Source organism: Muntiacus reevesi, chromosome 3 (assembly GCF_963930625.1).
Source record: "Muntiacus reevesi chromosome 3, mMunRee1.1, whole genome shotgun sequence".
In the NCBI taxonomy this organism is placed as follows: domain Eukaryota; kingdom Metazoa; phylum Chordata; class Mammalia; order Artiodactyla; family Cervidae; genus Muntiacus; species Muntiacus reevesi.
The window spans coordinates 65,264,522-65,280,533 of NC_089251.1; the positions used below are offsets into that span (position 1 = coordinate 65,264,522).

The window sequence follows — 16,012 nt, forward strand, 5'->3', positions numbered from 1 at the left end:
TCACCATGCATTTGCACTGATTGCTTAAAATCATTCATTAAGAATTTAGAATTTATTACTATTGGTCTAGAGAACTGGAAATACACAGGAAGTCAAGTTAATTTTATCAGATATGTGTATGTGATATAGTTGGAGGAATCTTGTTTATTTTTTAGTAAGACTTATCTTGCTTTGATAGTTAAACAAAGAGTCATTAAGTAATATCTTCAGTGATTTTTGAAAATATAATTTCAAAATCTGCTTTCTAACTAGGTGTGCACTCTTGATCAGGCCATCCAGTCTCTCATAGCCTCAATTTTCCCTTTCTTTAAAATAAGGATAATAAAGTCTATTTCATAGAATGGTTATAAGAGTCAAGTGAAATTGTATGTGAAAGTGCTTATATTAAGTTGTAAAGTACTATTATGTAAATGCAAAAAATAAATAGGTGACATAAAGTAAGTACATTTATGTTTCAAATGTTCTATATAGTCTCCCAGAGGGCTTCAAGGAATTGCTGCTTTTTTTTTTCCCAAGTTTTCTTTGGAGTCCTGGCTCATGTATAAAGAAACTAGGACGTTTATTTTTGGAAGGTGATTTGGAAAACCTTTATTTCGATCAGTTTTGGAACTATAAAAAAAAATTTTTTTTTTAAGTTTTTCTTCTAGCAAGTATTGTATTATATTTGAAATGCAAATTTTGTGCTTATACAGGAAGATATCAAGTCTCTTACTGCACATATAGTTGAAAACTTTTATAAAGCACTTGAATCGATTGAATATGTTCAGACATTCAAAGGATTGAAGACTAAATATGAGCAAGAAAAAGACAGACAAAATCAGAAACTGAACAGGTATTTTTTAAGTATATTACATTTATAACCTATAAAATTATGTCCAAAGCCATATGTAGTTTGATCTTACATACAAAATTTACCCAGGAATTTCCTTTCTATCATTAGAAAATACAGGGTTGTATAGGAGGGTAGGCTGTTCTCCCTACCCTGAAACCTTTATATAAAAAATTACTGCTCCATATCTTAACTCAAGATAAATTTTTAGGTTAGTGTACAAACATCCTTGGAGTGTTCTCTAGTTACATCTTCTTTCACAACTGGTTATAAGTTATACTCAGTTAAAATTATTTCACCTCCTCTTGGTTATACATATTTATTCTCATTTAAACTGGTCAGGAATTTTAAGTCATTACTCAATACTTGTGATATATTTCTTACAGTGTACCATCTATATTACGTAGTAACAGATTTCGCAGAGATGCAAAGGCCTTGGAAGAGGATGAAGAAATGTGGTTTAATGAAGATGATGAGGAGGAAGGAAAAACAGTTGTGGCACCAGTGGAAAAATCTAAGACAGAAGATGATTTTCCAGATAGTTATGAAAAATTCATGGAGACTAAAAAAGGTATTAAAGTGTTGAATTTTTGATTAGCTCATTCTCTTATTTAGTATAGGAATTATATAGTTGCTTGTGAGGTTGTGATCACAGTTTATAAAGCATGAAAGACATGAATTTTATGCTAAATAAAAACCTTTTAAAATAAAATTATCACTTTTTTAAAATCTGATTTTTCAAAATATTTCTCATGTTTAAAATATTTTTCTTGAAACTTGCTCTTTTGTGATGCTCTTCATTTGCTATTTAGAAATTGCATTGTCTGTTTATACTTTGCCTTCTGTGAACAGTTATGGCTTTATTTTTATACTGAAGTCTCCAATAATGATAGAGATCACAGATATCCATAGAAACTTTCCAATGCACTCTGTCATTTACAGGTGAGGAAACTAAGCTTAAAGAAAGAAGTACTTTACTCTTTGAAATTTTTTAATTGTTAATAAAGCTTTCATAAAGATAAAATGTCAAGAGGAAAAGTAATAGTAAAATTTCCTGTCTTTCAAATATGTTTAACTTGTCTGTAAAACTAAGATCTTACTAGTGTTTTTCAAAAGAAGCAATCACTTTTAATTCTGTGACTTGAGCAATTACCACCATTGCAGAGTACCATACTGTATATATCATTTAAATGTTTCAAAAAAATTTTTATCTTGAAGGGCAAAAGCACTTCCTAGACTTTATGTAAGTTTGCATTTCTCACAAGTTAGTGTTTCATGAATTTCTTACTACATTTTCCTTGAAACTCTTGTTACCAGCCTCACTCATTTTCTCCTCACTACTGCCGTAAGTTCTGTTTACTTCAGCCTCGAGGAGCAAATAACCTGTGAAAATGTCCTAAGAAACAGGTTCCTTTTGGTAGCCAAATTCTGTTTTTACTCATTACACCCACTGCCCTGACTACTGTCAAAAGAGGCAGTGAGGCAATACCTGAAGTACTGCATACAGTTAAGAATCATATATAAAAATAGTATGAGCCAGATGTTAAAAGATAGTAGACACCCTTGTCATAAAGGAAACAGATAAAGGAACCTGGAATATTCAGAAACTAAATAAGCATGATCATAATCATTTTCTTTAGGCATTTGGAACATTATTGACTTGCGAGAGGGATTATTAGGTTTTCATGAGTATGAAAGTGTAGAATCAGTGAGTGGACGCTTTAGAGAGACAATTAAAAAAGAGAGAGAGACAGCAAGTGAGATCTTGGAAGGGTCCTAGATAGAGCAGTGGAGAATTCTAGGGTAGGGTGGCTGATCAGTTACCTGATTCTTAAGGTTCTTTCTAAACCTGGGATTTCTAAGATGACAGCTAATGAAGACATATCACTGTACTCATCATGCTCTGCCCTCTTAGTTCTTACAAAAAAGCAAAAGTTTTAAATTATTGTTCTTTTCAGATGCTTTGACTTGGCAGTATTTACCAACAAAGATTCAAATATTTATGTTTCCTTTAGCAAAGGAAAGTGAAGATAAGGAAAACCTTCCGAAAAGGACATCTTCTGGTGGCTTCAAATTTACTTTCTCCCACTCCACCAGTGCTGCTAATGGGACAAACAGTACAAACAGCAAATCTGTAGTGGCTCAGACACCACCAGCAAGTTCTAATGGATCCTCTTCCAAAACTACAAACTTGGCCACATCTGTAACAGCCACCAAGGTATGTGAAACTGCCCTACACACAAACAAACTTTGCTGTTTTCATCTGTAAAATTATTTCATGTTTCCTGAAGAAAAATTGGATAATAAAAATAATTTCAAAGAAGATAAAAAGTTGCACACATTGTCATAAGAAAATGACTGCTAACATCTGACTGATTGTTCTTTAGGTGTGCGGGTTTATCTGACACAATTATGCTCTTTGTATAAGCACAGTTTTGTATCCTGCTTCTATTTGTTATAAGAATTTTTCTATGTTACTAAAACATTGTTGATGACTAGAATTTCGTTTTATTTAGCTGTATCATAGTATTTGTAAGCATCCCCTCCCCCCACCAGTACTTTGGAGCACATAAGTTGATTCTGATATTTCACTGACTACTGCTGCTGTTGCATTTTAAATTATTTTCTTGGATAGATGAGTAAAAATGTTTTTGAACATATTGTCAAATTCCTCTCCAGAAAGGCTATACCAGTTAGTTACCATAAGCATTGTATAAGTGTGCTTCGCTCACTGCCACTTTGGCAGTGTTATTATAATGATTTTTAATCTTTACTCACTCAGTAGTGGAAACAGTATTAATATATCTCATTCCCCAGTTGTATCTTTTGTTACTAGTGAAGTTGAATATTATCTCTTTTGACTTGTTCTTCTGTTTATTGTCTATTCAGTCTTGCCTTTTTAAAAATTGGTTTGTTGTTTTAGTGAGTGAATCTTTAAGAATATTATTAATAACCTGTTTGTCATTCACAGAGCAAATGTATTTCCCAGTGGTTACCTTTTTTATGTAAAATAGTTTAAATTGTATATAAAATGTTTTGATTTCCTTTACAGTATCATTATATGTAAAATATCCTTTTCCCCAAAAAGGAGTGGCTTAAAAATGAAAAGGCATAAATACAGGACAACTTTAGTATAAGGGTAGAAGGACAAGAGAAGGCCATAGTCAAAAACCTAACCGAAGTCAAGCTTGTTTTAAACATAAAACACAAGTCTGAGTTTATTTTAATTTTTTTTTTTTTTTTACAAAAATGTAGAATCTTTCTTAAGTATTTGTAGCAAGGTGGGTTCTTGACTAATTATTACAGAAATAGTATTTTCAATGGGATTCTTCTGTTTTGTAAAACACAGTTTATGTTATGGAACAAGAATTTTTAAGTTTTCATTTTTTTGATAGGATAATTTAGTGTAATATTGTGACACTATATTAAGAATATTATATTGTTTGGGTTCAGATCTTGACTCTGCCTCTTTTTAGCTGTTTAATCTCTCCAGGCTTTAGTTTTCTCATTTTAAATAGGAATAAATCAGTACCTCCTTTATCAGTTTGTTGTGAAAATTAAATTATTTAATAAAGGTAAAGAGCTTAGAACACTATTTGACACAACTCAATATATACTAGCTTTTTTTTAAAGTCAAAATAATATATATACTTGCTTTTAAAAGGCAAATAGTATTAAAATTATGGGGGGAAAAAACAGTCCTCTTTTCCTCTCCACAGAGAAAGCTTGGATCTCTTCTGTTAATACCTGTTTCTTCTATTTCTAAACAGTATGCTAATACTGACATATTGTTTTACCACTCCTTACCACATCCTCACCCTTATTACTCCCTGTATCACAATTTTTGGTGAAAACAATATTTGATAATCTTATAGCTATAACAATGTAAATATTTTTATTCATTAATTTTTTCCTGCTCTTTTTTTCTATAGTATATTTTGCTTTGTAACTTTTTTTTTAAATAATTGCCACCATTTTTTCGTTTGTTGCAACAGTTACATGCCTCTCACTCATTCTTTCAGTACCTCTCAAGTTAGTTTCCACATAGTCTGTTCCTTGGAGGTGTCTCTCTTGAAGATCGCCATCTTGCCCCAGCCGGAATCGCTTGCTCTCTGGACTCGCTGCATAGCCGTTGTCTTAAGGCCATTCTGCCATCACCCTAACACTTCCTTTGCCTTTCTTTTTTTCTTACATTGACTGTTTCCTAGATCTCGAGTCTCTGTTCTTTCTTGATTTTCCATTTCATTTTATTGGAGCATACCCTCTCTCTTTCCTGAGAAAAGGATTTCATGAGAGAAAGTATAAGACCTGGCATGTAGGAAGATGTCATTATTGTATCCCCATATTTGACTGACAGTTTAACTGAATGTAGAAGGAACCAAATTAGAAATTTTTCCTCCAAAAATTTGAAGTTATTGCTGCCAAGAAATCCAGAGACATTCTTATTCCTAATTCTTTGTGTGTGAATTTAATTTGTCTTTCTTGGAAGCATTTAGAGTTTTATCCCTGTATTCTGTAACTTAAAAATGAAATACTTTGGGCTGTCTCAATTAAAAGTCATGACCTTTAGTTTGGGGACACTTTATATTCTTTCACTATAGCTTTCTGTTTGGATATTGTGCCTTATTAATTTATCTTATAATATTCATAATTTTTCTCTCCTTTTACTCATTTTTTTTAATGGTTCTATTTGCTTGGTTGTCTCCCTGAGTTTTCAGTTTATTATCCTTCTAGATAATTTTTTATTTATGAATAAGCAAAATCAAGTGCAAACACACAAATGCTTATTTCACCCTTATGACACTAACAGCAGATTGCCAAATACATTTGATCTACACTTTTTGGGGGAACAGGTATAAAAATAGCAGTTGTTCTTGGAAAACAAATTAATTGTTCAGTCACTCAAGACTATCACAAAAATTTGATATTAAGCAATATAGGAGCTCACAGAGTAAAGCACTAGTTATATTGGCTCTCAACCTTTTTTCAAGAAACTGACCACATTTCTAAGTGAAGGCAGGTTCTTTATCACCAATGGTCCTTTAACCATTTTCACCATCATTGTTTTTCAGGTGTCCAGAAAATTGATTCAGAGATAGATAAGTTCTTTTTTAGATTGTTTTCCATTATAGGTTATTACAAGATATTGAATATACTCCCTGTGCTATACAGCAGGTCCTTCTTGGTTATCTGTTTTACATATGGTATTGTGTATATGTTAATCCCAAACTCCTAATTTACTCCTAATTTATCCTCTCCCTCCTCCCTTTCCCCTTTGGTAATCAATTTTCTTTTCTATGTCTGTGAGTCTGTTTCTGTTTTTAAATAAGTTCATTTATATTGTTCTTTCTAGATTCCATGTATAAGCAATAACATGTTTGTTTTTCTGATTTACTTCATATGATAATCTCTAGGTCTATCCATGTTGCTGCAAATGGCATTATTTCATTCTTTTTCATAGCTGATTAATATACCACTGTGTATGTATAACCACATCTTCTTTATCCAGTCATCCATTGATGAATACTTAGGTTGCTTCCATGTCTTGCCTATTGTAAATTGTGCTGCTCTGAACATTGGGGTGCAAGGATCTTTTTGAATTATAGTTTGTCAGAATATATGCCCAGGAGTGAGATTACTGTATCACATGGTAACTCTGGTTTTTTAAGGAATCCCTCCGCACTGTTCTCCATAGTGACTGCACCAGTTTACATTACCACCAGTACCGTAAGCAAGTTCCTTTTTCTCCACGCCCTCTCCAGCATTTATTATGTGTAGACTTTTTTTGATGATGGCCGTTCTGACCAGAGGAGGTAATACCTCGTTATAGTTTTGATTTGCATTTCTCTAATAATTAGCAACACTGAGCATCTTTTCATGTGCCTGTTGGCCATCTGTATGTCTTCTTTGAGGAAGTGTCTATTTAGATTTTCTGCCCAGTTTTTAATAGGGTTTTTTTTTTATGTTGACTTGAACAGTTTATTAATTTTTAATTTTAACCCCTTACTGGTCATATCATTTACAAATATTTTCTCCCATTCATTAAGTTGTTTTTTCATCTTTGCAAGTTTAATTAGGTCCCATTTGTCTATTTTTGCTTTGTTTTAGGAAACTGATCCAAAAAAATAATGTCATAGAGTCTTCTGCCTTTGTTTTTATCAAGGAGTTTTATAGTATTTGGCCTTGGATTCAGGTCTTTAATCCATTTCAAGTTTATTTTTGTATATGGTATTAGAAGACATTCTGATTTCATTTAAGACAGGTTTACGTAGACAGATTTATTTGTCCCTTTTCACCCTGGCACCTTATCCTGCCTGCCCTTCACTGTGTCCAAAAGTCCCGAAATGCAGAACCTTTGTGGTTCCTCTTCCTTACGGTTGTTGTTGGTGGGTGAGCTGGAATCTCCTGGTGGGGTGGGCATGCAGCAGGGGAATGAATTACAGAATGGAGGACTCGGGTGTCTGTGTCACTGACTCCACCATTAAGTGTCTTCCCTGCTCTCCCTAGCATTTTGGTCTTTCTTCCTGCTTGCTGGGGTTAAGACAGATCAGTTTGCCTCCTTCTCATGTCTATATTCTCCTGAAAATGCTTTATTGACTCTGTTCTCCATTAAAAAAGAGTTGTTTTGCCTCCCTGATTTCTTTTTCCAAAAATGCCTTGACATCTTTCCTCTCCTGTTTTCTCGTTTCCTTTTTGGTCTTTGTTATATGTTGTCAGAAACAAAAAATTTTAAAGAGAGTATAATCCCTGGGAAAGCAATCCAAGAAGGAATTTAACTTTGGTGATGTATCTGTACCATGGGATACTAGAGTTTAAAAGAATGATATAGAATTTTGTTTACTAACATCAAAAGCTGATATTTATTTAAAAACAACATTTATAGTTGTATATGAAAAGTCAATCAAATTCTTCACAGTATGCATCTGTGGATTTATACTCCTTTTACTTCCAATATTTCTTATTTTGTATTTTTAGCCTTTCTGTATGCTAAACATCATTTTTAAATGTATAATGAGTTTATGGTGTGTATATGTATAGATAATATAGATAAAATTTTGAAAAATTGTGTAGCTGAGTGTTTCAGACAATATTTATTGATCTTATGCCAAAAATTATTTTTAATTGTTAACCTTTTGGAACTGAAATGTGTGTACCTTGTGATATATAGGATTAAAAGCAGAATTAAAACTTTCATTTGCTGTCATTCCTGTGACTATCAGACTGGTGCCTTTTGTACTGTAATTATGTCTTCTACCTCTTACCTCCACTCGTCCAGCTTGTTTGACTAGAAACCAAATAATAATGATTATGGTAATAGTAGTTAATCAATTAGCAAATAGTAACTACATACCAAGCACTGTACCAAGGGCTTTATAAGTTTTAAATTTAGCCACACTGCTTCTTGCTTATCCAAATTAAGATATGTGTGTTATCAACCTGAGAAAGAAGCAGAAAGATGCTCACTTACGTAAGTTTTATCTGGTTCACAGACTTTCTGATAACTGCTTCTAGCTGCTCACAGCCCTGTGTTGATTAATATTGAAGTGCTTCAATTATATTCTGGTAAAGTGTTAATGCCAGATGCTTAGATTCTTTAGGTATGAAGCTACTTAGGTTTGAAATATGACTTGACTTCTATTGTATTTGCTTATCCTATAGAGATCTTAAGGGTTTGAACTAGATGTAGTGTATAAATTTCATGGGATTGGCTCATATTAATGCATACCTGAGGACATATAATTTTCTGGGTAAAGTATCCAGAGCTTTAATAGAATTTTCAAAGGGGTCCATTACTCATGAAAGATTCAACACCTGAAAAAACCGCATCCTTTTCTTTTGGATAGAGAGAGCTAGCCCTCAATTTTTTTAGTCATTAGTTTTTAGAAACCATTTCATGTGTTTATTATGTCAGCCATTTAAAAATATTTTTCAAAAGCAGAACAAAAACAATGATGTGTACTTAGTGATGAAATACATACATGAGGAACAGAGACTAACAGGAGACTCCTTGTCACTGGCTGGCTATCCTCTCTAGTTTAAGATTAGAGATGTGAACTAGTTTACCTCCAAGGTCTTTGCAGCTCCAAATGTCATGATTCTTTGTGAGTCCTGCTGTTTGGAGATAGTTATTTTCCACAGTGAAATTTTGCTGGATTATCCTGAGCCAAGTAAAGGAGTTGAGGGTAATTTAAGAATACCACCAATTGTACTTACTGAGTACTCATATCATCAAGCAGTTCCTTTATCAAACTCTGAAATAATCTGTTTCAGATATAATAATATGTGATTAGTTTAGAAAACTGATTTTTAGTTACATATGTTAAAAATTTTTTTTTATTCTTCACTAGGGAAGTTTGGTTGGTTTAGTGGATTATCCAGATGATGAAGAGGAAGAGGAAGAGGAAGAAACATCTCCCAGGAAAAGACCTCGTCTTGGCTCATAAAATATTTACTGGGGGACCTCAACATGTGGTTGAACAAAAATGCTGCAACTGTTCAATGAGCTGAAAATCTGAATCAGAAAGCTTTCTCACTTGAACTTATAAGTATACAAGGAATAGCAAAAGACACTCAGTATATCAGCTTGGAGAGTTTAGTTCTGTAAAAAAAAAACACAAAAACAGGCTTCCCAGGAACTTGATCGCTTGCTAGTAATTAAGAGATTTGCCCTTCAGGATGTTAAAAAAAAAAAAGTAACCTGGGAGGTAGCTTCTCAGCAAGGAAACTCTCAGGTTTGGGGATGGTTTAGGGAAGGGATAACATTGGTAAGGTATTATTAATGCAGGGTTGCTCCAGGGGGGTTTCTGATCTAGAAACAGTTACAAAACTTCAGTTGCAAACCCAACAACATTACTTGTATAATGGTGCTGGCCATGTTGTCCTTTTAATCAGTTGCCTCTCACTTTTATGGAAAACATTCAACTATCATTAAAAAATGAAGTTAAGCAGTTGGGACCATTTCTTTGAAGATCTAACAGAAATTCACCCTTATTGGTAGTTGGAGGGAAATAACACCCCGTGTTACATACAGCACATGTTGAGTTTTCTCCATCAGGAAATTTCAGTGTGTATTTTGATGAAAACTGGATTAAAAATGGACGGTTTTGTTACTATAACTTTAAAATCAGCACTTTTAGAGATAACACATGCCAAGAATCAGTACAGTAGTATTCCAAAGTGGTTTTCTCTAGAAACGGGAGTATATTAAACAGAACGTTTTCAGCTGTCTACCAGTACAATCTTTTGTGGAAGATACTTTAATGTCACTTTCTACTTCATTAGTAAAGTTTTCTCTGCAAAGCTGCAGGCAAGTTTTAAGGTGTAATTTATAAAGACTAACATACAAAGAATAGTGCTGAATTAAGTGGCATTTAATACCTACAGGTCATTTTGGTCCAAGAAGTTACTTCAGTGTCAGTCAGTATGCAGCACCTGAAGCTTTTCCATATAAAAGGGTGTAATATGAAAGCTGCTTTTTTTTTTTTAAAGAATAAAAGCACATTCCATGTACGAAAATGAATTTAAAATAATAAACTGAGGCAAACAGTTAAGAGGTTTTATTTTTAGAACAGTGAGTTAACTAAATATTTTAATGTTAGTTTGCTGATCTGAGATCATGCTGAAGTGAGAAAAACATCCCCCAAACTATAATACATTGGGGGGGGAGGAGACTAAAATTAGTAATTCCAGCTACAGTCTTCAGATCACCCTTGTAATGTGTTATGGGTCCATTTTTCCTGGAATAGCTTAAACTGAAGCAGTTTCCCCTGTTTTGGAGATTTTGTAGTTAATTTTAATTTTGGCTATTGTTTGGAGGATGGGCTGTTGTGTAGATATGAAGTATAGTTTTTCCATAAAACAGATGTTTATTTTGTATTAAAAATACCACTGTACTTGTTTTACACCATTTGTATACATGTGGTGATATTAATGCTGACCTGTAAAATTCAGGAATTAAAATGTGACCCTGTAATTCTATGGTTGTTGCTTTTGTTTGATTTGTTGTAAATATAAGTAAATTCCATTTTGAGTTATGTCCATGTATTTTTTAAAAGCCAGTATGTTTTCCATAGATATTTATTATAGACCACTGTGTCATAGCACCAATCTGAATGAAAGAATTCTAAATAAACAATGGCCAACCTCACATTAAATATCGCTGATACTAAGAGAAGGTATGCCTTGGGTCCTAAAGTCCTAGCACCAAAGGATCACAGCATGGGGGCAGTAGCTCCTCTTTCATTAAAGGTGCATATAATGGAAACTTACCACCTCATAACAATGAAGTGACTCAGGACAACTTAAACAAAGATCAGTAAAGTTACTACAGGAAAACATTCCCTTTCAAGCAAGTTTTATCAAGCCCCTTCCCTCTTCTTCTTTCTTATTAAATTTCCTCTTAGAACCTAAGAAGCCCAGCCTTAAAACATTTCCCTTTCTACTTTTGGCTCTTCCTAGTAACTTTGAGTTCCAGCAGGAAGTCTTATCTTTATCTTTTTAGTAAGTTTTTCTTTCTGAACTGCCACAGGTGAAATGTGAAGCAGCATTATCACAGGAACCTTTTTTTAAAGCATAACTGTGAATATTTTGTTGAATTACAGAAAAATACTTTCCATGGTACATATGCTCAGCCACAGTGAAATGAGAGCAAGACTTAGAAATATCCCTTGAAAGAATAACTTAGATGACATATGTTAGCTGCTGTCCCAAATGACTACCCTCAGGCAGACAGATCAAGATTTTTTATCTTTATCTTCACTCAGTGAAGCAAGCCACAGCCCACATTTGTATGCCTGAGGTTCTCTTAAAATAGTTATCTGTAAACATGTATGCAATATAAAACCTATTTTTAATAAAAAGCTTCATGAAATAAATTTCTGTGTTTCAATCACTAGTTTTCCACTTGTCCATGTAAGCGATGAAAATGTGACAAATATAAAGTAAGGCTGGGTTTTCTCTGCATGTTGAAGGTTGGAACTAAGGTAATTTCAGTATCCCGTTTTGGGTGTTTTGTTGTTTTTTTTGCCATGCCTTTGGGCGTGTGGGATTTTACTTTGTTCCCTGACCTGGGATGGAAACCACACCCCCTGCATTGGAAGCGTGGAGTCTTTCCAGTGGACCACCAGGGAAGTGTTAGAATCCCTTTTTAAAAGCTTATAACTATAGATATAAGGAGATAAAATGGAATTATAAATTAAACCTTGGGAGTGGCCTGTAACCAGAAAAGGTGCTTATGGATGACACAAAACAGAGTTTCTGAAAGGAAGGTTTCTCCTACTATTTTGTGATAACGTTTTAGCAAATGGACTACACACCACCCCCGGATCACTTCAAACACAGAAGACTGTGTATACCCATGGCAGAATTCCCCCTCAAAGAGGCTCAAGCAATTGTTCCTTTATCTGTTTTAATGTTGCTTTTCTAAAAAGTGTAACTGGATATTTTGAACATCCCCCACATCTATTTTTGAAGTCCTATTTGCTCCTGTCTCAATGTAGGGTGCTAAATTCTGCCCCAGAGAACCACTATTGCATTATATTGATTACCCTATACCTGTTCACCCACACCTACTCTTAAACTCACCCAATCACCACACAGCAACTACACATCTTTTTTAAATGGACATTTTGATCATGAAACTTCCCTGCTTTAAAATTTCCATGACTTCCCACTGCCATTATAAAATCTTTAAAACTCTCACATTCCTACAAGCCTTGCAAATCAGTACCCCACCTATCTCCAATTCCATATGCTAACTTTCTCTTCTCATTGTCTGCAGGATCCTGTTTATAACACTGCACTCTTCCCATCTAACACTGGCCACATGAAAGCAGGGACCCTGCTGATCTACTTGATCACTGCATCCTTAGCATGCAGCACAATGCTTATTAGCACAAACAATAAATAAATGAATGAATGCACTATCCCTTAGCTTTCTATACCTTCTCTCCACAAGAGGTTATTATTCAGAAATTTGTATTGAACTGGTCCACATAAGTAACTTCCCACTGCCCTACACCTGAAGAGTTTAATAAAAGTAAGCAGCTTATCTTTGCATTTATAAACACAAGTCTCTGAAACTAAACAGGCTCAGTTTAAGGATTAAATAATTTATTTTTAAGAAATTTTGAACTGCTCGCTAAATTGTTCTTAAATTTACTTATTAATAACTTCTTCTTTAAGTTTCTCTGCAAGCAATCTCCTCTTTAGTAATGTTTGCTTCTCCTCTGCTGTCATTTCTGGTTTCTCTGTCATTTCCTTAGAAAAACAAAAACAAAAGAAAAATATTGGCTACAGCAGAAGACGGGTTCATTTGTCTAAAATTCCTAGCATACTGCCTTGAACAAATAGAGCATTCAGTGAACTAAAGAAAAAAAAGCCACACATGGGCTGAGTTCCCTAAATTTCTTCTTTGTAGAAATCTCTTAGGGAAGCCTTTTAGAGGTAGTGGCTAGGGTACCGATGCTGTTCTATGATAAAGTATTTCAAAAGGCTTAGGTTAAACAGACAGCTGACCCTTCAGTGCTCAAAGCAGGGCAAGTAAAGAACCATAAAATTGCTATCATTTCTACCTCACAAAATCCTATCAACCCTTTTACTGCTGAGGAAAGACTGACTTTTCTCAGTGTAGGAGTGCTACACTGACAGGGAGACTGTTAGGAATGCATCTGAAGAGCATATACTCCAAGAACCCCACCCACAGGTGTGCAAAGTTTCACATACTAGAGCTGGTCATACCTCCACCTCCCTAGCAGGTTTTCCCTTCTGCTCCGAAGTTTGATTCTGCTTCTGCTCCGAAGTTTGATTCTGCTTAGTCTTCATGTCCTTCCTCATGGCCATCAACTTATCTCTCTTCTGTTTTAGATAGTGTTCTCGCTGGCGGAGCTCTTCTGTTCCAAGTGTTGATAAATTCTGGGTCAAATGAGAGCAGAAACTACTTAAATTCAAGACTGCATAATAAGTGGCACAGATACCCACTGAATGATCAAATTAGAAGTTTGAGTCCAAGACCATAACAAAGGCTGGATATCTATGGCCATTTACAATGTTTCTAGTAGTTTGTCATTTGCTCATAGTTCTTAAAAAATAATGTCTTCACTTACTGCTATTGGTCCCTCCATGCTTGCATGTTTGAAGCCAGGAATCTTCAGGCCTTTGTGTGGGAGGGAGGAAGTTTCAGGCAACATTTCCAGCTTTCCTGTCGAAGGCTGGACTGGTTGATTAGCAAAATGCACTTTAACTTCTGGCAGTAATTAGAGAGACCAATTAGAATATTATAAGAAATATTAAGTTATGCTAGATTTACCAAAATGAGCTAATGTTAATAATACTTGGGTTTTTTCTCTCATTCATTCACAAGCATTGGTTCAGTGCCTCTGTTGTGCTAGGCACTGGGTGGAAACAAATGAACATGGTCTCGGGTCTAAGGAGCTTTAACTATGGTTTCTTGTGAACAGGCATTTTGATAAATACCAAGCTCCTGCTGTTTGGTACTATAGCTACAAAAAGATATAATTCTTGTCTAAAGATTAGAAATATTGTATAATGTAATACAAGGTTGCCATATAAGCCAGGTAAAGAATCCACCTCCCAATACAGGGAGATGCGGGGTTTGATCCCTAGTTCAGGAAGATTCCCTTGGAGAAAGAAATGGCAGCCCATTCCAGTATTCCTGCCTGGGAAATACCATGAACAGGAACCTGGCGAGCTACAGTCCATGGGATTGCAAAGAGTCAGAAACAACCTACCAGCTAAACAACAACATATAAGCCAAATAAAGTGCACTAAAATCCCTTACTAACAGTGTTACTGTCTTTCAAACTTTGCCTGCAGGCAAAAACTGTTAAGTGACCTTATATTTGCAGAACAATTAATATAAAGCTACAATTTTTTGTACTAGAAATCAGTGCCAGTAGTATCAATAATGTTAAGTACATCTTAAAGATAACTATAAACCTACTAACATATTAAGAAAATGTAAAGATTTTAAAGTAAGTAGAATTTGGAAGCAGATATAACATGAGCACTCGACACCTTCCAATTATCTGGTAACTGTGCCAAGAGACTAGATTAACATGCTAATTGCTTTTCTGAGCCATTTTTTATTATAGGGTGGAGATTTTAAAAGACAAAACATTTTCATTATAATACATGGACTATGAAAGACAGCAAGTGAGAACAAAGACTCACATAAAAATGATGCCAAGAACTAAAGACATGATGGGAGAACATGATATACATGTCTCTAAATGATTAAAAATCTTGCCAGCACAGTAAAACCAGAAATAGAACTTTGTATGAGCAAGAAATTTGCCCAAGGACCACTGCTTTAGCATGGGGAGAGCGGACTGACTGCAGGGCCAAGGAGGTTGGAGGAAAAGTTCTTTGGGCTCTTGGCCTGAAAGGGAAGTTTCCATGGAAGAGATGAGGCTGCCGTTAACACTCCAACCAACCTATACAGGAAGCTACAGGACTAACTATAACAGAAATGAAAATGAGCTTCATTCAACAAGTTGGTCAAAATAAGCAAAGTTAAAATGCCTTTCATATGATGGTGACTTTAAGCAGAGGTAAACTTGAACCACAGGGCTGGGCATGCAGGGTGGGTGGAGTGGATTCCAGGCACATAAGCATTTATATTCATGTACTTGTTCTGGACAGTTCCTGCCTTCAGTTTGTTGTCATGAACATCTTTTATATTCTAACTTGAATCTAGAGAGAAAAGTGCCTAAGGCCAAAATACTTAGCTTATCTGATTTCTATGAATGGAGACTCAAAAAGCCAGCTAGCTTAAAGGAAGATCACCTGATAACTGGCAACCCTGAATCTACCGAAAAACAGAAGTTACCCATTTCTAGCAGGAACCAAGGAAAGATGTGGGCAATGGGATAAGCAGGAAGCCAAACACCTTTATGATTCCTCCCACGTTAGGCCTTTCTTGGGCTCCTATCGCTTTGGATGACGTGACTGCCTGGAATATCAGATATATGCATTTTTTTAAAATAGAACAGTTTTTAAAACATAAAGTCATTACTTTTAAAATTACCTTCCATTGTTTCTCTGTTAATGTGCATAACTGAGTTACAAATGGTTTGAAATTAAGTTTTCTATAGCTTAATAGTCTGATAGGCAAATATATTCAAATTATGTCAGAAATGAGATTTGAACAGTACAGGTACTTGT

The 16,012-nt window shown here is 34.7% G+C and overlaps 2 protein-coding genes across 5 annotated transcripts in view; one reads left to right on the forward strand and one right to left on the reverse strand.

Moving 5' to 3' along the window:
- The window catches only part of PPP4R3B (protein phosphatase 4 regulatory subunit 3B), a 51,390-nt gene extending 39,687 nt beyond the window's left edge, over positions 1–11,703 (forward strand). Inside the window, exons 13-16 of one of the 2 annotated variants that reach the window (XM_065929248.1) lie at positions 693–832; positions 1,216–1,400; positions 2,845–3,047; positions 9,178–11,703. In XM_065929248.1, coding sequence (XP_065785320.1) covers positions 693–832; positions 1,216–1,400; positions 2,845–3,047; positions 9,178–9,273 — 624 coding nt within the window. In that variant the 3' untranslated portion in view covers positions 9,274–11,703. The remainder of the gene's footprint in view (positions 1–692; positions 833–1,215; positions 1,401–2,844; positions 3,048–9,177) is intronic. The other variant, XM_065929249.1, reaches the window with a different exon arrangement.
- A 1,216-nt stretch (positions 11,704–12,919) lies between these two features.
- Positions 12,920–16,012, reverse strand: part of CFAP36 (cilia and flagella associated protein 36) — a 30,098-nt gene continuing 27,005 nt past the window's right edge. The window contains exons 8-10 of one of the 3 annotated variants that reach the window (XM_065929259.1): positions 13,933–14,042; positions 13,568–13,741; positions 12,920–13,087 (exon numbers count right to left, since the gene is read on the reverse strand). In XM_065929259.1, coding sequence (XP_065785331.1) covers positions 12,986–13,087; positions 13,568–13,741; positions 13,933–14,042 — 386 coding nt within the window. In that variant the 3' untranslated portion in view covers positions 12,920–12,985. Of the gene's footprint in view, positions 13,088–13,567; positions 13,742–13,932; positions 14,073–16,012 lie in introns of all 3 variants that reach the window. The other 2 variants (XM_065929258.1, XM_065929257.1) reach the window with 2 other exon arrangements.